Below are 26313 nucleotides of genomic sequence, written 5' to 3'. Positions count from 1 at the left end.
GTAGGTTAGACCAGGGAAACCCAGTGAATGTGGTCTATCTGGATTTCCAAAAGGCCTTTGATAAGGTGCCACACAGGAGGCTGCTGAGTAAGGTGAGGGCCCATGGTGTTCGAGGTGAGCTACTGGCATGGGTTGAGGATTGGCTGTCTGACAGAAGGCAGAGAGTTGGGATAAAAGGTTATTTTTCGGAATGGCAGCCGGTGACCAGCGGTGTTCCACAGGGTTCAGTGTTGGGGCCGCAGCTGTTCACCATATATATTAATGATCTGGATGAAGGGACTGGGGGCATTCTAGCAAAGTTTGCCGATGATACAAGTTAGGTGGTCAGGCAGGTAGTGCTGAGGAAGTGGGGAGGCTGCAGAAGGATCTAGACAGTTTGGGAGAGTGGTGCAGGAAATGGCTGATGCAATTCAACGTGAGAAAATGTGAGGTCTTGCACTTTGGAAAAAAGAATCCAAGCATAGACTACTTTCTAAACGGTGAGAAAATTCATAATGCCAAAGTACAAAGGGATCTGGGAGTGCTAGTCGAGGATTCCCTAAAGGTAAACATGCAGGTTGAATCCGTGATTAAGAAAGCGAATGCAATGTTGTCATTTATCTCAAGAGGGTTGGAATATAAAAGCAGCGATGTGCTACTGAGCCTTTATAAGGCTCTGGTTAGGCCCCATTTGGAGTACTGTGTCCAGTTTTGGGCCCCACATCTCAGGAAGGACATACTGGCACTGGAGCGTGTCCAGCGGAGATTCACACGGATGATCCCTGGAATGGCGGGTCTAACATATATAATGAACGGCTGAGGATCCTGGGATTGTATTCATTGGAGTTTAGAAGGTTAAGGGGAGATCTAATAGAAACTTACAAGATAATACATGGCTTAGAAAGGGTGGACGCAAAGAAACTGTTTCCGTTAGGTGAGGAGACGAGGACCCGTGGGCACAGCCTTAGAATTAGAGGGGGTAAATTCAGAACAGAAATGCAGAGACATTTCTTCAGCCAGAGAGTGGTGGGCCTGTGGAATTCATTGCCGCGGAGTGCAGTGGAGGCCGGGACGCTAAATGGCTTGAAGGCAGAGATAGATAAACTCTTGATGTCGCGAGGAATTAAGGGCTACGGGGAGAATGCTGGTAGGTGGAGTTGAAATGCCCATCAGCCATGATTGAATGGCGGAGTGGACTCGATGGGCTGAATGGCCTTACTTCCACTCCTATGTCTTATGGTCTTATGGAGACTTCTCTGATGGTTTACAGAATAAACAGGTTGATGTACAATTTTAAAAATACAAGAACATAGAACATAGAACGATACAGCGCAGTACAGGCCCTTCGGCCCTCGATGTTGCACCGACATGGAAAAAAACTAAAGGCCATCTAACCTACACTATGCCCTTATCATCCATATGCTTATCCAATAAACTTTTAAATGCCCTCAATGTTGGCGAGTTCACTACTGTTGCAGGTAGGGCATTCCACGGCCTCACCACTCTTTGCGTAAAAAAACCCACCTCTGACCTCTGTCCTATATCTATTACCCCTCAATTTAAGGCTATGTCCCCTCGTGCTAGCCACCTCCATCCGCGGGAGAAGGCTCTCGCTGTCCACCCTATCTAACCCTCTTATCATTTTGTATGCCTCTATTAAGTCACCTCTTAACCTTCTTCTCTCTAACGAAAACAACCTCAAGTCCATCAGCCTTTCCTCATAAGATTTTCCCTCCATACCAGGCAACATCCTGGTAAATCTCCTCTGCACCCGTTCCAAGGCTTCCACGTCCTTCCTATAATGAGGCGACCAGAACTGTACGCAATACTCCAAATGCGGCCGTACTAGAGTTTTGTACAACTGCAACATGACCTCATGGCTCCGGAACTCAATCCCTCTACCAATAAGGCCAACACACCATAGGCCTTCTTCACAACCCTATCAACCTGGGTGGCAACTTTCAAGGATCTATGTACATGGACACCGAGATCCCTCTGCTCATCCACACTACCAAGAATTTTACCATTAGCCAAATATTCCGCATTCCTGTTATTCTTTCCAAAGTGAATCACCTCACACTTCTCCACATTAAACTCCATTTGCCACCTCTCAGCCCAGCTCTGCAGCTTATCTATGTCACTCTGTAACCTGCAACATCCTTCCGCACTGTCTACAACTCCACCGACTTTAGTGTCGTCTGCAAATTTACTCACCCATCCTTCTGCGCCCTCCTCTAGGTCATTTATAAAAATGACAAACAGCAACGGCCCCAGAACAGATCCTTGTGGTACGCCACTCGTAACTGAACTCCATTCTGAACATTTCCCATCAACTACCACTCTCTGTCTTCTTTCAACTAGCCAATTTCTGATCCACATCTCTAAATCACCCTCAATCCCCAGCCTCCGTATTTTCTGCAATAGCCGACCGTGGGGAACCTTATCAAATGCTTTACTGAAATCCATATACACCACATCAACTGCTCTACCCTCGTCTACCTGTTCAGTCACCTTCTCAAAGAACTCGATAAGGTTTGTGAGGCATGACCTACCCTTCACAAAACCATGCTGACTATCCCTAATCATATTATTCCTATCTAGATGATTATAAATCGTATCTTTTATAATCCTCTCCAAGACCTTACCCACCACAGACGTTAGGCTCACCGGCCTATAGTTACCGGGGTTATCTCTACTCCCCTTCTTGAACAAAGGTACCACATTTGCTATCCTCCAGTCCTCTGGCACTATTCCTGTAGCCAATGATGACCTAAAAATCAAAGCCAAAGGCTCAGCAATCTCTTCCCTGGCTTCCCGAGAATCCTAGGATAAATCCCATCCGGCCCCGGGGACTTATCTATTTTCACCTTGTCCAGAATTGCCAACACTTCTTCCCTACGCACCTCAATGCCATCTATTCTAATAGCCTGGGTCTCAGCATTCTCCTCCACAATATTATCTTTTTCTTGAGTGAATACTGACGAAAAGTATTCATTTAGTATCTCGCTTATCTCCTCAACCTCCACACACAACTTCCCACCACTGTCCTTGACTGGCCCTACTCTTACCCTAGTCATTCTTTTATTCCTGACATACCTATAGAAAGCTTTTGGGTTTTCCTTGATCCTACCTGCCTAAGACTTCTCATGTCCCCTCCTTGCTCGTCTCAGCTCTCTCTTTAGATCCTTCCTCGCTTCCTTGTAACTATCAGACGCCCCAACTGAAACTTCATGCCTCATCTTCACATAGGCCTCCTTCTTCCTCTTAACAAGAGATTCCACTTCTTTGGTAACCACGGTTCCCTCGCTCGACCCCTTCCTCCCTGCCTGACTGGTACGTACTTATCAAGAACATGCAATAGCTGTTCCTTGAACAAGCTCCACATATCCAGTGTGCCCAACTCTTGCAGCCTACTTCTCCAACCAACACATCCTAAGTCATGTCTAATGGCATCATAATTGCCCTTCCCCCAGCTATAACTCTTGCCCTGCGGGGTATACTTATCCCTTTCCATCACTAACGTAAAGGTCACCGAATTGTGGTCACTGTTTCCAAAGTGCTCACCTACCTCCAGATCTAACACCTGGCCTGGTTCATTACCCAAAACCAAATCCAATGTGGCCTCGCCTCTTGTTGGCCTGTCAACATATTGTGTCAGGAAACCCTCCTGCACACATTGTACAAAGAATGACCCATCTAATGTACTCGAACTATATCTTTTCCAGTCAATATTTGGAAAGTTAAAGTCTCCCATAACAACTACCCTGTTACTTTCGCTCTTTTCCAGAATCATCTTGGCCATCCTTTCCTCTACATCCCTAGAACTATTAGGTGGCCTATAGAAAACTCCCAACAGGGTGACCTCTCCTTTCCTGTTTCTAACCTCAGCCCATACTACCTCAGAAGAAGAGTCCCCATCTAGCATCCTTTCCGCCACCGTAATACTGTCCTTGACTAGCAGCGCCACACCTCCCCCTCTTTTGCCCCCTTCTCTGAGCTTACTAAAACACCTAAACCCCGGAACCTGCAACAACCATTCCTGTCCCTGCTCTATCCATGTCTCTGAAATGGCCACAACATCGAAGTCCCAGGTACCAACCCATGCTGCCAGTTCCCCTACCTTATTTCGTATACTCCTGGCATTGAAGTAGACACACTTCAAACCACCTACCTGAACACTGGCACCCTCTTGCGAAGTCAAATCTGTGCTCCTGACCTCTATACTCTCAATCTCCCATACCCCAAAACTACAATCCAGGTTCCCATGCCCCTGCTGAAGAACTGCCCATTGGAATCCACACATTGTCTTATTTACTGATATTGGGATTGGTCAGCTCTTTGATGGCTTCTAATCACAGCCTGCAGATGTACATTTCATGCAACAGTTGATTTTTGGTTTTAACTATACGCTGCAGGCCACAGGCAGAAACATCTGCGAGTGATTTTGTATTAATGTTGCGATATGTATGCGCGCGCGCACACACTCACGCAGTTTTTAAATGTCAGTTACATTAAGGAAACCAGGTGATGGGTATTTGAAGGCCTATAATTCAGGGATAGCCGGGACACTGGGAGTTAGCTCTGAACAAAGTCAATAAACTCTCAGCAAGGAAAGTGTCTTAGTTTTAACTTCCCAGCATGCATCCTGTTAAACAGTGGCAGCAGAGAATGGTTGGCCGAAAGGTGAAAATTGGAAACTGTGATACTTTTCCAACAGAAGTTTGTTATTTGAGTTATTTTGGGAAGCATGGTTGAAACCAGATGTAAAGTATCAGAGTTTGACTCTCCTCCAGTGTGTGAAGCTGAGCCTCGTGACCAATGGAGGAATGAAGTGGATAGGTAGACACCGGTTAAAAAGCAGAGTATTACTGCAAAGCAGTCACTGCCCAACAGGAGCAGGGTCCCGGCGGAACTATTTTCGGAGATAGAGGCTTTTCCATTGGGTAGAAGAGGTTTCGATACTTTCTAAATGGTCAGATTTTGATCAATTCAGACGGATGGACTGTCATTGCAGAGAAGAAGAATATCTCCTGGACTAGAACAGATTGCAGAGATTCCGCTGGAAATCCCGAATTCGCTGCTCGTCTTCATGAAAATGAAATGAAAATCGCTTATTGTCACGAGTAGGCTTCAATGAAGTTACTGTGAAAAGCCCCTAGTCACCACATTCCGGCACCTGTCCGGGGAGGCTGGTACGGGAATCGAACCGTGCTGCTGGCCTGCTTGGTCTGCTTTAAAAGCCAGCGATTTAGCTCAGTGAGCTAAACCAGCCCCTGATTGTGATGGATTGTGCTGTGAAGTATTGAAGATGGTTAGTGCTGTGGTCCTGACTGAGTTTGATTCTCAGAAAGAGATGTGCTTCTGAAACCGACGTCTGAACTTTAAAAACAATTCCCAGAAACATTCATTTCCAGCCGCTTTCCTGGAAGTAATGGAAACTTCAGCAGTCTCACACAGGCTGGAGGATTAGATACTGTCTGTGCTTAAATATGGGGCATAATCACCAATACATCAAACACAATAAATGAACAGGAATTGTGCAACTATATATATATTTAAATCTTTGTTCTTGGATGTGGGTGTCACTGGCTGGGCCAGTCAGAAGGAAGAGGGGGCATCTTATTGAGACTGACAGGATACTGCGAGTCCTGGATAGAGTGGACATGGAGAGGTTGCCCAACCCTAATTGCCCTTCAACTGAGTGGGTTGCTCGGGCATTTAAGTGGGGGGCAGTGAAGAGTCAACCGCATCACTCTGTGGGTCTGGGGTGTGGAGTCACATGTAGGCCAGACCGGGTAAGGACGGCAGATTTCCTTCCCTAAAGGACATCAGTGTACCAGATGGGTTTTTACAACAATCGACAATGGTGTCATGGTCATCATGAAATTCCAGATTTTGTATTGAATTCAAAGAACAAAGAACAATACAGCACAGGAACAGGCCCTTCGGCCCTCCAAGCCTGTACCGGTCATAATACCAACATTGGCCAAAGCCCTCAGCACTTCCTTGTGCCGTATCTCTCTGTACCCATCCTATCCATGTGTTTGTCAAGATGCCTTTTGAACGCCGTTAATGTATCTGCTTCCACAATCTCCCCTGGCAACGTGTTCCAGGCACTCACCACCCTCTGTGTAAAAAACCTGCCTCAAACATCTCCTCTAAACTTTGTCCCACGGACCTTAAACCTATGCCCCCTGGTGACTGACCCCTCCACCCTGGGAAAGAGTGCCTGCCCATCCACTCTATCCATGCCCCTCATAATCTTGTAGACCTCTATCAGGTCACCCCTCAACCTCCGTCTTTCTAATGAAAACAGTCTGAGTCTATTCAGCCTCTCCACATAGCTAACACCCTCCAGACCAGGCAACATCCTGGTAAACCTCCTCTGCACCCTCTCCACAGCCTCCGCATCCTTCTGGTAGTGTGGAGACCAGAATTGTGCGCAATATTCCAAGTGCGGCCTTACCAAGGTTCTATACAGCTGTAGCATGACTTGCCAGTTTTTATACTCGATGCCTCGTCCAATGAAGGCAAGCATTCCCTATCCTTTCCTGACTACCTTGTCCTCTTGTGTTGCCGCCTTCAAAGATCTGTGGACCTGCTCGCCCAGATCTCTCTGACTTTCTATATTCCTAAGAGTTTTGCCATTTACGGTATATTTCCCCTCTAGGTTAAACTTACCAAAATGCATTACCTCACATTTGTCTGGATTAAACTCCATTTGCCATAGTAGCCACCTACTGTACTCCTTACAGACCTATGACTGTGTGGCCAAATTCCCCTCCAACTCGATTTTCAAATTTGCTGATGACACCACCGTAGTGGGTCGGATTTCAAACAATGATGAGACAGAGTACAGGAATGAAATAGAGAATCTGGTGAACTGGTGCGACGACAATAATCTCTCCCTCAATGTCAACAAAACAAAGGAGATTGTCATCGACTTCAGGAAGCGTAGTGGAGAACATGCGCCTGTCTACATCAATGGGAACGATGTACGGTATGCATTGTTTGTGCAGCATGCAAGAAACAATACTTTTCATTGTAAACTAATACATGAGACAATAATAAATCAAATCAAATTTCTCTGCTCTGCTAGTTCTGGTGATCACCTAGCTGTGTGCCTGCACCTTAGATGTGGCCACGTCTCTATAACTGCTATCTATGACGCTTTCCGCCACCTGCATGCTCCTAACTGCGTCCAACTGCTGCTCCAACCAAACCATGTGGTCTGTGAGGAGTTGCCATTGGTTACACTTCCTGTAGATGTAGTAGGCCGGAACGCTGGAAGCGTCACGGATCTCCCACATCTCACAGTTAGAGCACTGCACCCTGCTGAGTGACATTTAAGCACTAGTTAATTAATTTAAAATAAATACTTAATCTGATAATTTAATATATTACAATTAACTATATGGTCCCTGGTGCTAGATTTCTACTGTAAAATTAAATGCTAAATACTAATCTCCGTCCTCCAGTTTAGTTACTCCTCCACTTAGCTAATTAATTAGTTTTAGATACAGAGAGAGGCACACACACACACAGAGAGGCACACACACACAGAGAGAGGCACACACACACACAGAGAGGCACACACACACACACAGAGAGGGACACACACAGACAGAGACACAGACACAGAGAGACAGACACAGACACAGAGAGGGACACACACAGACAGAGACACAGACACAGAGAGACACCGATACAGAGACAAGGACAGAGAGAGGCACACAGACACAGAGAGGGACACACAGACAGAGACACAGACACAGAGAGACACAGATACAGAGACACAGACAGAGAGAGGCACACAGACACCGAGAGGGATACACACAGACAGAGACACAGACACAGAGAGACACAGATACAGAGACACAGACACAGACAGAGAGAGGCGCACAGACACAGAGAGGGACACACACAGAGACACAGACACAGAGAGACACAGATATAGCGACACAGATACAGACAGAGCGAGGTACATAGACACAGACACAGATACAGAGACACAGATACAGAGACAGACACAGAAACACAGATACAGCGACACATATACAGACAGAGAGGCGCACAGACACAGAGAGACACACACACAGAGACACAGATACAGAGACACAGATACAGCAACACAGATACAGACAGAGAGAGGCACACAGACACAGAGAGACACACACACACACACACACACACACAGAGACACACACAGAGACACAGATACAGAGACACAGATACAGCGAAACAGATACAGACAGAGAGAGACACAGACACAGCCAGACACAGACACAGACACAGACAGAGTAGGAGAGAGAGATACAGATACAGAGACAGACACAAATACCATTAACCTTCTCAGACTGCGCTCCGGATTTCTCCCACTCAGCTCCGCTCCCGATGTGAAGGACGTACCTGCCCTACCTGCTACTCACCAATCAACTCTCTCCCTTGTAGTCACCTGCAGCAGGACAAGGCCACTCACCGGAAATTTGAGGAACAAATCAAGAGAGAAAAGCACCTCCTCCCACCCAGCCTCGAATTCGCAGCTCCCAAACTCACTCTTCGATGTGTCTCATTCTGGATGTGTCCTCTCTATCTCACTGGGAGTGTGCAAAGCTCACTGCCAGCTTCCAAGGTGGGATTCGAACCCGAGACCCCAGGACATTACCCTGGGAATCTGGATTACTAATCCAGTGACAATATCACTATGTCACTGCAGGAGAACGGACATCAGGATTAACTGAGGAATGGGAAACAGATGCTTCACATGCGACTCCATATCCTTATGATGAATTGTCTGAAATGGAATAACTGGGTTTTGGAAATGACACGTAACCAGGAAATATCGGGAGGGGAAGGTGATGATGCTGATCAGTCAGCAGGAATTGTGCTCATCACTGGAAGCTTCAGTCTGGGAATGGGTGTTCCAGTTGTGCTGTGTTAGACACTGGACGCACGTCCGCAGTATGTGGAATGAACTGGGAAAGTGGTATCTCCATTCCCTAAATCGTAAAGACTGAATGAAGGTTAAGGAATCTGGAAGTTCCACTTTCTTCAGGTCCAGGGACAGTAACACATTAAATTCTGAGTAGAACGGCCGAGTAAACCATTTAATCAGCTCCAAGTTGTCCAGTGAAATACCCCGACTGTGAACTAAACTGTCCATGAAAAAAGCTCAAATAAAATTAGATGTGGAATGCAATCAGCAAATTCTGCAATTTATTTTACACACAGAATACATAGAAAAAGAAGCAGAAGGAGGCCATTCGGCCCTTCGAGCCCGCTCCGCCATTCATTATGATGATGGCTGATCATCTAGTTCAATACCCTGATCCCGCCTTCCCCCCTATATCCCTCGATCCCTTTCACTCCAAGAGCTGTATCTAATCCCTTCCTGAAATTACACAACATTTTGGCCTCAACTACTTTCTGTGGGAGTGAATTCCACAGATTCCCCGCTCTCTGAGTGAAGAAATTTCTCCTCACCTCAATCCTAAAAGGTTTACCCCTTATCCTCAAACTATGGCCCCTAGTTCTGGACTCCCCCACCATCCGGAACATTCTTTCTGAATCTACCCTGTCTAATCCTATTAGAATTTTATAAGTTTCTATGAGATTCCATCTCAGTCTTCTAAACTCCAATGAATATAATCCTAACCGACTTAGTCTCTCCTCATCTGACAGTCCCACCATCCCAGGAATCAGCCTGGTAAACCTTTGCTGCAAAGCTGCGCACGATACTCCAGGTGTGGCCTCACCAATGCCCTATACAATTGCAGTAAAACATCCCTCTGGTCAGGATCTGCATTGACCCATATCTGGACAAAGTTCTGCTCAGACCGTATCACCTGATGAAGATGATGGAACAGATGATTGCAGACATGTCAAATGCCAAAGTGTTCAGCATCCTGGAGGCAAAATGCGAATTTAGGCTGATCCCACTAGCTGAAAATTCCTCCAGACTTACCACATTCATGTCTCTGATAAGCAGATCTCGTTTTCTTCATGTCCCCTATGGATTCTCCACTGGCAGCAAGGTTTTTCAGCGCTGCATGGAGCAATGCTTTGTTGGACAACTCTGCAAAATTATTGTCAATGACATCCTGGCTTGGGTCATCCTGTGCAAGAACACGATGGATGTGTTTATCTCATAGCCAACAGATTCAGGACCATCCAATAAAAACTCAACCTCGCTAACCCCGCTAAACACAGATTCAGAGTCAAAAAGGTTTGTTACGTGTGTCACATATTCACAGCTAATGGTGTAGTACCAAAATTCAGACAAGGCGAGGGCTGTATGACAGGTGGCCATTCCAGTGAGCACGCATGTTTTACAGCGCTTCATCAGTATGACCAAACATCTACGTCCATTCCATGTTCTTGTGAGGTCACTGCACTCTTCTTCACCAACCTACCCACCAGGACGTCGAATGGTGCTGGCCAGAGTACCACCCAGCGGTCTTCAATACATTCAAACAAGCACTCGCGGCTTCATCAGCAGACATCTCCCAGCTTGGGCTTGTTGCAGTCCAGAATGGCCGAGCAATAGCCTTCGCTTCAATCAGGGGCTTTCACTGACACTGAGATTCATTATGCACAGACCAAAAAGGAACTCCTCGCTCTGGTCTTCACCTATCAGAAATTTCTTGACTTTATATTTGGTCAACCTGTAAGCGATGAAAGTGATCATCAGCCAGTCACAACCATCTTCTAAAAAGCGTCTGTACAATTGCAACGCAAGAGGCTGATGCTACAATGCTGCATCCTCAGTGTCATCTACAAATGTGGTCAGGATTTCTGCTTGACTGATACTCTTTCCGGAACCTTCCTACCAACTAGTGACCAGACAGATTGCAAGGAAGACAGAGACATCATGGCAATAGAGGTGCTGTCCTCTCGTAGAATCCAGAAACTCAAAGATGTCTTAAAGGTGGATATCACACGTAGACAGCATCATCATGAGGGGCTGGCCACGGTCCTCAAAGGGAGTTTCCCCACGAGCTCCGCACAATATTCTTCATCAAAGATAAACTGACCGTTCAGGATGAACTGATGCTGTGTGTGTGATGAATGCCGCAATTTCAGATGTAATGTATTATATGCGTTGGTGCAGTAAGGGTTAAAAGCCTGAGATTGTGTGTGTTTGGCTGCTGCAGTCCTGTTTGTTAAGTTTCTGGTTTAAAAGACTGTAGGCGTTTTGAAACCAGGGTTGCAAATAAAGCATCATAAAAGTTTGGGCAAATAGACTTTTATATGTATTAAGACGGTTCCCTGGGGAGCAGATACTTTGTTACAACGCACTGGGCTGGTGCGCGGTTGATTCCAGCCCCACAGATCCCAGAGTCCCAACACAAGTGAATTAACCAATTATTTGTACAAAGTTTGAGGAATCTTTGGCCTCTTGACTGCTCAGTAAGTTATAGCCACCAAGTTTGTAAATTGATATTTATTTTGATTTGATTTATTGTCACATGTACCGAAGTACAGTGAAAAGTATTTTTATGCGGCCGAGGGAACGTACACAGTACGTACATAATAGGAATTAAAAGAAAATTATATATGAGTATCCTTGCTTCCGATGTGGAGGTTGTTGCAGCAACCTGTCTTCCCAGGATGCTTGGGGATCGAAGCTTTATTTCTAATGAAGAGCTTCTGGCCGTATCATTCAGTCAGAAGTTCCAGGCTGTAAGATCCCCACTGGAGAGTCACTTTAAGCAGATGGGACTGTTTAGCACAGGGCTAAATCGCTGGCTTTGAAAACAGACCAAGGCAGGCCAGTAGCACGGTTCAATTCCTGTAACAGCCTCCCCGAACAGGCGCCGGAATGTGGCGACTAGGGGCTTTTCACAGTAACTTCATTTAAAGCCTACTTGTGAAAATAAGCGATTTTCATTTCATTTCATTTCCTTTTTATTAACCTGAGCCTTCGCTCAAAGGATCTGCATCAGGCCTGTTTAATTTTCACCTGTTTCCAACTCCACCAGAATGACCAACAGACTTACTGAGATAAGAAAAGAGTTCCCCACATGGGATTTTTTAAAGGGTTTTTAAACAACTGACCCTGCCTGCAGCGAGTGGCTGGACTAAATTCCCCTGCAGTTCAATCTGCAGTGGAGAGAGAAAGTTGAATCTTCAGAAAGAATCCATTAGATATAAGCAGCTCTTTGCTACCTGCCTTTCCTGAGGTCAAAAGTCAAAGACATAGGTCCCATTAATTGTCCAGGCACAAAATTTGAAATAGCAAAAAACAGAATTTTGTTTGAACTCCATTTACGGGATGTGGGTGTCGCTAGTTAGGCCAGCACCTACAGCCCATCCCTATTGCCCTTCAGAAGGTAGTGGCGAGTTGCCTTCTAGAACCGCTGGAGTCCCTGAGGTGTAGGTAACTTGCCACTTGTCAACCCCAAGCCTAGATATTGTCCAGGTCTTGCTGCATTTGGACGTGGACTGCTTCATTATCTGAGGAGTCGCGAATGGTGCTCAACATTGTGCAGTCATCCACAAACATCCCCACTTCTGGCCTGACGATGGAAGGCAGGTCATTGATGAAGCAGCTGAAGATGGTTGGACGTATCATTCCTGGAGTTAGGTATCCTTCCCTCACAGTCTTAACAAATTAAACTGAAATATTGGGGTTTGTGCCCAGTGTCTGAGCCACAGTTGGGGTCTGGTCTGGGACTGTAATATGTGGCCAGCGATTTGTCATCCCTACTCTCTTCAGAGATGCTACACTTAACAACGTCACTAGGGCACCCTGGGCTGAAAACAATCAGATACAAGGCCAAGGAATCACTGCACTGGCCCTCAATGCACATCGACACGGAGAGGGAACTTTCCAGAAGATTGCCCCATTCAATGCACTCAAGCCGCACCAACTAAAAGAATCGTCACATCTACACGAGGTCCCGGACCTGCCATGGTCATTCACAGCAGCTGACATCCTCATATCGGATTGGTGAACAACATTTAGTCTGAGTCGGTTTGTGATCCGCGCGGTTTGATCTCAGCTACCTGCCAAACATGAGAAGTAACACAGCCATCATCAAGCCCCAGGAACACTTCCTCTCACACGGCCTACCACAGAGACTCGTGCAGACAACACGTGCCAATTCGTCTCCTTTAGAAGCTTTGCACACACATGATTTTGAATATATCACGAGTAGCCGCCGATACTCACCGTCCAATGTCCTGGCAGAATGGGGGGTACCCTCAGCTAAGCATCTTTCAGAGCAGTGAGGAATTGCACAGAATACTGTGCTGCATTCAGCCTGCGAAACAAGCCAAGGTGTCTCCCCTCATCAGCACGACTTTACCAAGCACACCAGGACCACAGTCCCCAATGCCAAGGCTCTTCACAGCCCAAAATCCAAACTAAAGTCAGTGGTGCACGCATGGAATACTGTTTCAGAGAGAAAATGCGTTATGATCACAATGCTCACAGACGCGGCCCTCTGACACCTATACAAATGGTCAATATCCAGACCACACGCGGCCATGCCAAGTTGGCAGTGATACAGAGCTGTGTGCTGCAACCAAACTATTATGTTGCAGCGTCGGACAATACCCGCTATGTATGAAACTGGCTTCACCGACTACAGGAACCAGGACCTGCACCAGCAGATTGTACACTGTACCTCAGCTATTCAAACCACAACACAAATCCCCTACACCAGTGCAAATGGAAACTCCTCCAGAGACGTACTCAGCAAGCCCTGCAGTCACTGGGCAAACTGAAGGAACGCCCCAGGTTATCCACACTTCGGACACAAACCCGAGACCATCTCAGTGTAGCCAGCAGGCTCGGGTTAAACCAAACACAAGCGGCAGAATTCTCTGATAATGGGGCTATGTCCCCACGCCCGCGAGAAAATGGGCGCGAATCACTCTGGGCTTTCCTGGAGAAAGTCCAGAGCGGTTCACTTACCTGAAGGGGGCTGGCAGGGCGCCGGAGCGGTCCTCACAGCTCCAGCTGCCAATACAGGGCCCTGCACTTCTGGCCGGGGTCCGCCCATGCGCACGGTGGCGGCCCCATGTCACTGCCAGCTTGGCATGGCCGCGTGTGGTCTGCGCAACATGGCGGATCCACATCGCAGACCAGCTCTGACAATATAGGTCCCCCCCACTGAGATTGCGCGTGCCCGCCGATCGGTGGCCCCCGATCGCGAGCCTGGCCATCCTGGAGGACCCCCCAACCCCCGGCAAAGGATTCCCCTCGTCCCCGACCAGGGCGGCCATAGACTGAGCCCGCAACTCCGAGTACCCGCTGGGTGGAACCATGAGAGAACCACGCCAGCGGGAAATCGGCCAGTTGCCAGCGGTAAATTGCCGCGGGGGCCTCTTTCAATGGCCCCCGACCTGCGCCGTGTCGACCGTGCGTGCATGATTGGTGGCAAATCTCCGGGGACCGGGGAATAGCAGGAGCGGCATCGTGCTGGATCTCGGCGTCAATGCCCATTCTCCACCCCGTGCTGAGCGCGATTTTGGCCCGGAAGCTCGGAGAATCCCGCCCACGGTTCCAGGGCGAGGAGCCAGATTAGGCAATTCAGCCCCTTGGCCTCAACTCCACCATCCTACCCGTTCTTCACAATCCTTCAACCCATTACTCATTAAAAATCTGTCTAACTCCTGAACCCAAAATCCACCACACCCTGGGGTAGTGAATTCCACAAATTCACAACCCTTCGGGACAGTGGGATTAGTTTGGGATTGATACAGGGCTATGGGGAGAGAGCGGGACAGTGGGATTAGTTTGGGATTGATACAGGGCTATGGGGAGAGAGCGGGACAGTGGGATTAGTTTGGGATTGATACAGGGCTATGGGGAGAGAGCGGGAGAGTGGGATTAGTTTGGGATTGATACAGGGCTATGGGGAGAGAGTGGGGCAGTGGGATTAGTTTGGGATTGATACAGGGCTATGGAGAGAGAGCGGGACAGTGGGATTAGTTTGGGATTGATACAGGGCTATGGGGAGAGAGCGGGGCAGTGGGATTAGTTTGGGATTGATACAGGGCTCAGGGGAGAGAGTGGGGCAGTGGGATTAGTTTGGGGATTGATACAGGGCTATGGGGAGAGAGCGGGGCAGTGAGATTAGTTTGGGGATTGATACAGGGCTAAGGGGAGAGAGTGGGGCAGTGGGATTAGTTTGGGGATTGATACAGGGCTAAATGGAGAGGGTGGGGCAGTGGGATCAGTTTGGGGTATGATACAGGGCTATGGGGAGAGAGAATGGCAATGAGATTAGATTGGGGATTGATACAGGGCTATGGGGAGAGAGTGGGGCAGTGGGATTAGTTTGGGGATTGATACAGGGCTATGGGGAGAGAGTGGGGCAGTGGGATTAGTTTGGGATTGATACAGGGCTCTGGGGAGAGAGTGGGTAGTGAGATTAGATTGGGGATTGATACAGGGCTATGGGGAGAGAGCGGGGGCAGTGGGATTAGATTGGGATTGATACAGGGCTCTGGGGAGAGAGTGGGGCAGTGGGATTAGTTTGGGGATTGATACAGAGCTATGGGGGGAGAGTGGGGCAGTGGGATTACTTTGGGGATTGATACAGGGCTATGGGGAGAGAGTGGGCAGTTTGATTAGTTTGGGGATTGATACAGAGCTATGGGGGGAGAGTGGGGCAGTGGGATTACTTTGGGGATTGATACAGGGCTATGAGGAGAGAGCGGGGCAGCGGGATTAGTTTGGGGATTGATACAGGGCTTTGATAGAGTGGGGCAGGGGGATTAGTTTGGGGATTGATACAGGGCTATGGGGAGAGAGTGGGGCAGTGAGATTAGTTTGGGATTGATACAGGGCTATGGGGAGAGAGTGGGGCAGTGGGATTAGTTTGGGATTGATACAGGGCTATGGGGAGAGAGCGGGGCAGTGGGATTAGTTTGGGGATTGATACATGGCTATGGGGAGAGAGCGGGGCAGTGATATTAGTTTGGGATTGATACAGGGCTGTGGGGAGAGAGTGGGGCAGTGGGATTAGTTTGGGGTTTGATACAGGGTTATGGGGAGAGTGGGGCAGTGGGATTAGTTTGGGGTTTGATACAGGGCTATGGGGAGAGAGCGGGGCAGTGGGATTAGTTTGGGATTGATACAGGGCTTTGGGGAGAGAGAGGGGCAGTGGCATTAGTTTGGGATTGAGACAGGGCAATGGGGAGAGAGTGGTGCAGTGGGATTAGTTTGGGGATTGACAGGGCTATGGGGAGAGAGTGGGGCAGTGGGAATAATTTGGGATTGATACAAGGCTATGGGGAGAGAGTGGGGCAGTGGGAATAATTTGGGATTGATACAGGGCTATGGGGAGAGAGTGGGCAGTGGGATTAGTTTGGGATTGATACAGGGCTATGGGGAGAGAGTGGCAGTGGGCTAGTTGGGATGATAGGCTATGGTGAGAGAGGGATTTGGATTGATACAGGGCTATGGGGAGAGAGGGGGCAGTGGGATTAGTTTGGGATTGATACAGGGCTATGGGGAGAGTGGGGCAGTGGGATTAGTTTGGGGATTGATACAGGGCTATGGGGAGAGAGTGGGGCAGTGGGAATAGTTTGGGACTGATACCAAACAGTGAGTTTTGATTTTGTTCTGATTATGTAATATCTAGACTGGCCCTTCTCTGCGTCTTGCTGTGCTGTGTGCAAGACAATCGCTCCAGTGAAACAATGAGAATAGGTTTACCAGACTGATTCCAGGGATGGCGGGACTGCCGTATGAGGAGAGACTGACTAGGTTGGGATTGTTCTCACTGGAGTTTAGAAGAATGAGGGGGGATCTCAGAGACGTATAACATTCTAACAGGACCGGACAGGGTAGATGCAGGGAAGATGTTACCAATGATGGGTGTGTCCAGAACCAGGGGTCACAGTCTGAGGATTCAGGGTAAACCATTTCGGACAGAGATAAAGAGACATTTCTTCACACAGAGAGTGGGCGGCTTGTGGAATTCATTACCACAGGAAGTAGTTGATGCTAAAACATTGAATATCTTCAAGAGGCGGCTGGATATAGCATTTGGGGAGAATGGGATCAAAGGCTATGAGGAGAAAGCAGGATTAGGCTATTGAGTTGGATGATCAGCCATGATTGTGATGAATAGTGGAGGAGGCTCAAAGGGCCAAAAGGCCTCCTCCTGCTCCTATCTTCTATGTATCTATGTAATCGTCGCCATCTTTGCCAGAAATTGCTATTATTCCTTCGTTCTTGACCTCTTTCTCAATTTCTCTCTTGCTTTCCTTCTAGCGTCTGAAAAGCATGATGCCACGCGAAGTTGATGTGATGCTCCAGAATGTCTCCAAGCATTTTCTGGCTCTGGGCAAAGAAATTAAAGAACAGCTCAACCAGAAACACGAGGAGGAACTGCAAAAGCAACAGAGCATCCAGGAACAGCAGCGGATCGAGAGTCTGCAAACAGTGAGTGACTGGGAAAGAGAGACGGCAGGGACAGAGAGACAGAGAGACTGGGATAGAGAGAGAGAGAGAGAGAGACTGCGATAGAGAGAGAGACTGCGAGAGAGAGAGAGACTGCGAGAGAGAGAGAGAGAGACTGTGATAGAGAGAGAGAGAGAGAGAGAGACTGCGATAGAGAGAGAGACTGCGATAGAGAGAGAGACTGCGATAGAGAGAGAGACTGCGAGAGAGAGAGAGACTGCGATAGAGAGAGAGAGAGAGAGAGAGAGAGACTGGGATAGAGAGAGAGACTGCGATAGAGAGAGAGACTGCGATAGAGAGAGAGACTGCGATAGAGGGAGAGACTGCGATAGAGAGAGAGACTGCGATAGAGAGAGAGACTGCGATAGAGAGAGAGAGACTGTGATAGAGAGACTGCGATAGAGGGAGAGACTGCGATAGAGTGACTGTGATAGAGGCAGAGCCTGCGATAGAGAGACTGCGATAGAGAAACTGCGATTGAGGGAGAGACTGCGATAGAGAGACACTGCGATAGAGAGACTGCGATAGAGAGAGAGACTGCGATAGAGAGAGAGACTGCAATAGAGAGAGAGAGACTGCGAGAGAGAGAGAGACTGCGATAGAGAGAGAGACTGCGAGAGAGAGAGAGACTGCGATAAAGGGAGAGATTGCGATAGAGAGAGAGACTGCGAGAGAGAGAGAGACTGCGATAGAGAGAGAGACTGCGGTAGAGAGACTGCGATAGAGAGAGAGACTGCGAGAGAGAGAGAGACTGCGAGAGAGAGAGAGACTGCGAGAGAGAGAGAGACTGCGATAGAGAGAGAGACTGCGATAGAGAGAGAGACTGCGGTAGAGAGACTGCGATAGTGAGAGAGACTGCGATAGAGAGAGAGAGACTGCGATAGAGAGAGAGACTGCGATAGAGAGACGGCGATAGAGAGAGAGAGACTGCGATAGAGAGAGAGACTGCGATAGAGAGAGAGACTGCGATTGAGAGAGAGACTGCGATAGAGGGAGAGACTGCGATAGAGGGAGAGACTGCGATAGAGGGAGAGACTGCGATAGAGGGAGAGACTGCGATAGAGGGGGAGACTGCGATAGAGAGAGAGACTGCGATTGAGAGAGAGACTGCGATAGAGGGAGAGACTGTGATAGAGGGAGAGACTGCGATAGAGAGAGAGACTGAGATAGAGAGAGAGACTGCGATAGAGAGAGAGACTGCGACAGAGGGAGAGACTGTGATAGAGGGAGAGACTGTGATAGAGGGAGAGACTGCGATAGAGAGAGAGACTGCGATTGAGAGAGAGACTGCGATAGAGGGAGAGACTGCGATAGAGGGAGAGACTGTGAGAGAGGGAGAGACTGCGATAGAGGGAGAGACTGCGATAGAGGGAGAGACTGCGATAGAGGGAGAGAGACTGCGATAGAGAGACTGCGATAGAGAGAGAGAGAGAGACTGCGATAGAGAAAGAGAGACTGCGAAAGAGAGAGACTGCTATAGAGAGAGAGACTGCGATAGAGAGAGAGACTGCGATAGAGAGACGGCGATAGAGAGAGAGAGACTGCGATAGAGAGAGAGACTGCGATAGAGAGAGAGACTGCGATAGAGGGAGAGACTGTGATAGAGGGAGAGACTGCGATAGAGAGGGAGACTGAGATAGAGAGAGAGACTGCGATTAAGAGAGAGACTGCGATAGAGGGAGAGACTGCGATAGAGGGAGAGACTACGATAGAGAGAGAGACTGCGATAGAGAAAGAGAGACTGCGAAAGAGAGAGACTGCGATAGAGAGAGAGACTGCGATGGAGGGAGAGACTACGATGGAGGGAGAGACTGCGATGGAGACTGCGATAGAGAGACTGCGATAGAGGGAGAGTCTGCGATAGAGAGACTGCGATAGAGAGACTGCGATAGAGAGACTGCGATAGAGAGAGAGACTCCGATAGAGAGAGAGAGACTGCGATAGAGGGAGAGACTGCGATAGAGAGAGAGCCTGCGATGGAGGGAGAGACTGTGATAGAGGGAGAGACTGCGATAGAGAGAGAGACTGCGATAGAGAGAGACACTGCGATAGAGAGACTGCGATAGAGAGAGAGACTGCGATAGAGGGAGAGACTGCGATAGAGGGAGAGACTGCGATAGAGGGAGAGACTGCGATAGAGGGAGAGACTGCGATAGAGGGAGAGACTGCGATAGAGAGAGAGACTGCGATAGAGGGAGAGACTGCGATAGAGGGAGAGACTGCGATTGAGAGAGAGACTGCGATTGAGAGAGAGACTGCGATGGAGGGAGAGACTGCGATGGAGGGAGAGACTGCGATGGAGGGAGAGACTGCGATGGAGGGAGAGACTGCGATGGAGGGAGAGACTGCGATAGAGAGAGAGACTGCGATAGAGAGAGAGACTGCGATAGAGAGAGAGACTGCGATAGAGGGAGAGACTGCGATAGAGGGAGAGACTGCGATAGAGAGACTGCGATAGAGGGAGAGACTGCGATAGAGGGAGAGACTGCGATAGAGAGAGAGAGACTGCGAAAGAGAGAGACTGCGATAGAGGGAGAGAGACTGCGAAAGAGAGAGACTGCGATAGAGGGAGAGACTGCGATAGAGGGAGAGACTGCGATAGAGAGAGAGACTGCGATAGAGGGAGAGACTGTGATAGAGGGAGAGACTGCGATAGAGAGAGAGACTGCGATAGAGGGAGAGACTGCGATAGAGGGAGAGACTGCGATAGAGGGAGAGACTGCGATAGAGGGAGAGACTGCGATAGAGGGAGAGACTGCGATAGAGGGAGAGACTGCGATAGAGGGAGAGACTGCGATAGAGGGAGAGACTGCGATAGAGGGAGAGACTGCGATAGAGGGAGAGAGACTGCGATAGAGAGACTGCGATAGAGGGAGAGACTGCGATAGAGGGAGAGACTGCTATAGAGGGAGAGACTGCGATGGAGGGAGAGACTGTGATAGAGGGAGAGACTGCGAGAGAGAGAGAGACTGCGATAGAGAGAGAGAGACTGCGATAGAGAGAGAGACTGCGATAGAGAGAGAGACTGCGATAGAGAGAGAGACTGCGATAGAGAGAGAGACTGCGATGGAGAGACTGCGATAGAGAGAGAGTCTGCGATAGAGAGACTGCGATAGAGAGACTGCGATAGTGAGAGAGAGACTCCGATATAGAGAGAGAGACTGCGATAGAGAGAGAGCCTGCGATGGAGGGAGAGACTGTGATAGAGGGAGAGACTGCGATAGAGAGACTGCGATAGAGAGAGAGACTGCGATAGAGAGAGAGACTGCGATAGAGAGAGGGAGACTGCGATAGAGAGAGAGACTGCGATAGAGAGAGGGAGACTGCGATAGAGAGAGGGAGACTGCGATAGAGAGAGGGAGACTGCGATAGAGAGAGGGAGACTGCGATAGAGAGAGGGAGACTGCGATAGAGAGAGGGAGACTGCGATAGAGAGAGGGAGACTGCGATAGAGAGAGAGAGACTGCGATAGAGAGACTGCGATAGAGGGAGAGACTGCGATAGAGAGAGAGAGACTGCGATAGAGAGAGAGACTGCGATAGAGAGAGAGACTGCGATAGAGAGAGAGACTGCGATAGAGGGAGAGACTGCGATAGAGAGAGAGACTGCGATAGAGAGAGAGACTGCGATAGAGAGAGAGACTGCGATAGAGAGACTGCAATAGAGAGAGAGACTGCGATAGAGAGAGAGATTGCGATAGAGAGAGAGACTGCGGTAGTGAGACTGCGATAGAGAGAGAGACTGCGATAGAGAGAGAGAGACTGCGGTAGTGAGACTGCGATAGAGAGAGAGACTGCGATAGAGAAAGAGACTGCGATAGAGAGAGGGAGACTGCGATAGTGAGACTGCGATAGAGGGAGAGAGACTGCGATAGAGGGAGAGACTGCGATAGAGAGAGAGACTGCGATAGAGAGAGAGACTGCGATAGAGAGAGAGACTGCGATAGAGGGAGAGACTGCGATAGAGAGAGAGACTGCGATAGAGGGAGAGTCTGCGATAGAGAGACTGCGATAGAGAGACTGCGATAGTGAGACTGCGATAGAGAGAGAGACTCCGATAGAGAGAGAGAGACTGCGATAGAGGGAGAGACTGCGATAGAGAGACTGCGATAGAGAGAGAGACTGCGATAGAGGGAGAGACTGCGATAGAGAGAGAGACTGCGATAGAGGGAGAGACTGCGATAGAGGGAGAGACTGCGATAGAGGGAGAGACTGCGATTGAGAGAGAGACTGCGATTGAGAGAGAGACTGCGATTGAGAGAGAGACTGCGATGGAGGGAGAGACTGTGATAGAGGGAGAGACTGCGATAGAGAGAGAGAGACTGCGATAGAGAGAGAGACTGCGATAGAGGGAGAGACTGCGATAGAGGGAGAGACTGCGATAGAGGGAGAGACTGCGATAGAGAGAGAGACTGCGATAGAGGGAGAGACTGCGATAGAGGGAGAGACTGCGATAGAGGGAGAGACTGCGATAGAGGGAGAGACTGCGATAGAGAGAGAGACTGCGATTGAGAGAGAGACTGCGATAGAGAGAGAGAGACTGCGAAAGAGAGAGACTGCGATAGAGGGAGAGAGACTGCGAAAGAGAGAGACTGCGAGAGAGGGAGAGACTGCGATAGAGGGAGAGACTGCGATAGAGGAGGGAGAGACTGCGATAGAGAGAGAGACTGCGAGAGAGGGAGAGACTGTGATAGAGGGAGAGACTGCGATAGAGAGAGAGACTGCGATAGAGGGAGAGACTGCGATAGAGGGAGAGACTGCGATAGAGGGAGAGACTGCGATAGAGGGAGAGACTGCGATAGAGGGAGAGAGACTGCGATAGAGAGACTGCGATAGAGAGAGAGAGAGACTGCGATAGAGGGAGAGACTGCGATAGAGGGAGAGACTGCTATAGAGAGAGAGACTGCGATAGAGGGAGACTACGATAGAGAGAGAGACTGCGATAGAGAGAGAGAGACTGCGAAAGAGAGAGACTGCGATAGAGAGAGAGACTGCGATAGAGAGAGAGACTGCGATGGAGGGAGAGACTGTGATAGAGGGAGAGACTGCGAGAAAGAGAGAGACTGCGATAGAGAGAGAGAGACTGCGATAGAGAGAGAGACTGCGATAGAGAGAGAGACTGCGATAGAGGGAGAGACTGCGATAGAGAGACTGCGATAGAGAGACTGCGATAGAGAGACTGCGATAGTGAGACTGCGATAGAGAGACTGCGATAGAGAGAGAGAGACTCCGATATAGAGAGAGAGACTGCGATGGAGGGAGAGACTGTGATAGAGGGAGAGACTGCGATAGAGAGACTGCGATAGAGAGAGAGACTGCGATAGAGAGAGACTGCGATAGAGAGACTGCGATAGAGAGAGGGAGACTGCGATAGAGAGAGAGAGACTGCGATAGAGAGACTGCGATAGAGAGACTGCGATAGAGGGAGAGACTGCGATAGAGAGAGAGAGACTGGGATACAGAGAGAGACTGCGATAGAGAGAGAGACTGCGATAGAGAGAGAGACTGCGATAGAGAGAGAGACTGCGATAGAGGGAGAGACTGCGATAGAGAGAGAGACTGCGATAGAGAGAGAGACTGCGATAGAGAGAGAGACTGCGATAGAGAGAGAGACTGCGATAGAGGGAGAGACTGCGAGAGAGAGACTGCGATAGAGAGAGAGGCTGCGATAGAGAGAGAGAGACTGTGATAGAGAGAGAGACTGCGATAGAGGGAGAGACTGCGATAGAGAGAGAGACTGCGATAGAGAGAGAGACTGCGATAGAGAGAGAGACTGCGATAGAGGGAGAGACTGCGATAGAGACTGCGATAGAGAGAGAGACTGCGATAGAGAGAAGGACTGCGATAGAGAGAGAGAAGAGAGACTGGGATAGAGAGAAAGACTGGGATGGAGAGAGGAGAGAAACTGGGATAGAGAGAGAGAGAAACTGGGATAGAGAGCGAGAGAGACAGGTGGATAGAGAGAGAAGAGAGAGAGGAGACTGGATATAGAGAGAGTCTGGGGTAGAGAGAGAGTGATGCACTATCAGTTACGAGGAGACGAGATAGAGAGTAATTGGGCTTTATTAAGCAGAGACGTGTGGCCTCCAGCAGCTCGGGTGTGGCACACACATTTATACTCCGCCTACTGGGCGGAGCCAGCAGGCAGGGATCTACCCCCGTACCTGTAGTACAGGAGCCTTACCGTGATACCTCTAATAATCATCGTTACAACTATTATAACAATCAGTGGTGACAACCACAGTCACCCCCTGTTTTAAAAAAAAAAGAATCCAGCGTGGGTGGTAGAAAAATGTTACAGTTTTGGTGAAAAATTAAAGTTCAGGCGACATTTAAAAATTCAGCCGGTCGTGGGGCCTTGATCCCCGCTGTGAGCGCCTCAGTCCCGTGGTGATGTGGGCGGCGACTTGTTGCCCGTGACTCTGGGAGCTAGTTGGTCCTCGTCTTCAGCCCTGGTGGAACCAGTGGGAGACGGATTGTCCTGGTGCGGGGGCTGTGGTGAGGTGCGCTGGGGGGAGGGGTGGGTGGCGCAGGTGCAATCGGGAGGGGGGGTTCCGGTGGTGGGGCCGTGGTTGGGGAATCAAGTGGGTGCCAGGGTCCCGGAGGGAGACAGTGTCCCTGGTGCCCGGGGTGCGCCACGTAGGCGTACTTGCGGGTTCGCGTGCAGTAGTTGGTAACTCTTTCAACCAACGGGTCCGCCTTGTGGATCTGCACTTGTTTACAGAGGAGGACAGGAGCTGCCAGCCATGTTGGGGAGCGAGACCCCGGAGGTGGACTTCCTGGGGAAGGGCAAGGAGACGCTCATGGGGTTTCAGTAGTTGCAGTGCAGAGGAGCAATCGAATGGCGTGGAGCGTGTCGGGTAGGGCCTCCTGCCAGTGTGAGACCGGGAGAGTTTTTAGACCATAGGGCCAGCAGGACGGCCTTCCAGACCGTCCCATTCTCCCTCTCCCACCTGCCCGTTACCCCGGGGTTTATAAACTGGTCCTCCTGCTCGAGGCAATGCCCTTGCTGAGCAGGAACTGACGCAGTTCATCACTCATAAAGGAGGATCCCCGGTCGCTGTGGACGTAAGCGGGGAAACCGAACTGGGCGAAGATGCTGTTGAGAGCTTTAATGACCGTGGCAGATGTCCTATCGGGGCATGGGACGGTGAAGGGGAATCAGGAGTACTCCGACCACGTTCAGGAAGTACGTGTTGTGGTCGGTGGAGGGGAGGGGCCCTTTGAAATCCACGCTGAGGCATTCAAAGGGGCAGGAGGCCTTGACTAGAGGCGTGCGGTCTGGGCGGTAGAAGTGCAGCTTGCACTCCGCACAGACCTGGCAGTCTCTGGTGATCGCCCTGATCTCCTCAGTGGAGTAGGGTAGGTTGCGGGCCTTTATGAAATGAAAGAACTGGATGACCCCTGGGTGACAGAGGACCATCGTATAGGGCCCGGAGTCGGTCCACTTGTGCGCTATCACATGTACCTCGGGATAGGGCATCGGGGGCTCGTTGAGCTTCCCGGGGCGATACAAAATCTTGTAATTGTAGGTGGAGAGCTTGATCCTCCACCTTAAGATTTTATGATGTGGAGATGCCGGCGTTGGACTGGGGTGAGCACAGGTAAGAAGTCTTACAACACCAGGTTTTAAAGGGTCCAACAGGTTTGGTTTCAAACACTAGCTTTCGGAGCACTGCTCCTTCCTCAGGTGAATGGAGAGGTATGTTCCAGAAACATTTATATAGACAAAGTCAAAGATGCCAGACAATGCTTAGAATGCGAGAATTGGCGGGTAATTAAGTCTTTACAGATCCAGAGATAGGGGGTGATCCCAGGTTAAAGAGATGTGAATGTCTCACGCCAGGACAGTTGGTAGGATTTTGCAAGTTCAGGCCAGATGGTGGGGGCGAGTTACTGTGAAAATCCCCTAGACGCCACATTCCGGCGTCTGTGGAATGAGCTGCCAGAGGAAGTGGTTGAGGCAGGGACATTGACAACATTTATAAGAACATAAGAACATAAGAACTAGGAGCAGGAGTCGGCCGTCTGGCCCCTCGAGCCTGCTCCGCCATTCAATGAGATCATGGCTGATCTTTTGTGGACTCAGCTCCACTTTCCGGCCCGAACACCATAACCCTTAATCCCTTTAATCTTCAAAAAACTATCTATCTTTACCTTAAAAACATTAATGAAGAGGCCTCACTGCTTCACTGGGCAAGGAATTTCATAGATTCACAACCCTTTGGGTGAAGAAGTTCCTCCTAAACTCAGTCCTAAATCTACTTCCCCTTATTTTGAGGCTATGCCCCCTAGTTCTGCTTTCACCCGCCAGTGGAAACAACCTGCCCGCATCTATCCTATCTATTCCCTTCATAATTTTAAATGTCTCTATAAGATCCCCCCTCATCCATCTAAATTCCAACGAGTACAGTCCCAGTCTACTCAACCTCTCCTCATAATCCAACCCCTTCAGCTCTGGGATTAACCTCGTGAATCTCCTCTGCACACCCTCCAGTGCCAGTACGTCCTTTCTCAAGTAAGGAGACCAAAACTGAACACAATACTCCAGGTGTGGCCTCACTAACACCTTATACAATTGCAACATAACCTCCCTAGTCTTAAACTCCATCCCTCTAGCAATGAAGGACAAAATTCCATTTGCCTTCTTAATCACCTGTTGCACCTGTAAACCAACTTTCTGTGACTCATGCACTAGCACACCCAAGTCTCTCTGGACAGCAGCATGCTTTAATATTTTATCGTTTAAATAATAATCCCTTTTGCTGTTATTCCTACCAAAATGGATAACCTCACATTTGTCAACATTGTATTCCATCTGCCAGACCCTAGCCCATTCACTTAACCTATCCAAATCCCTTGCAGACTTCCAGTATCCTCTGCACTTTTCGCTTTACCTCTCATCTTTGTCTG

At 49.2% G+C, this 26313-nt stretch overlaps 1 protein-coding gene across 1 annotated transcript in view; it reads left to right on the top strand.

Moving 5' to 3' along the window:
- The window catches only part of spef2 (sperm flagellar 2), a 293647-nt gene that overhangs the window by 27014 nt on the left and 240320 nt on the right, over positions 1-26313 (top strand). The window contains 1 exon segment of the mRNA XM_038803926.1: positions 17213-17383. Within this exon segment, the coding sequence (XP_038659854.1) occupies positions 17213-17383 (171 nt within the window).

The sequence above is a fragment of the Scyliorhinus canicula genome, chromosome 8 (genome assembly GCF_902713615.1).
Source record: "Scyliorhinus canicula chromosome 8, sScyCan1.1, whole genome shotgun sequence".
Taxonomy (NCBI): domain Eukaryota; kingdom Metazoa; phylum Chordata; class Chondrichthyes; order Carcharhiniformes; family Scyliorhinidae; genus Scyliorhinus; species Scyliorhinus canicula.
Note: the sequence above shows the minus strand (reverse complement) of the source record. Positions and strands in the feature narration are given on the sequence as shown.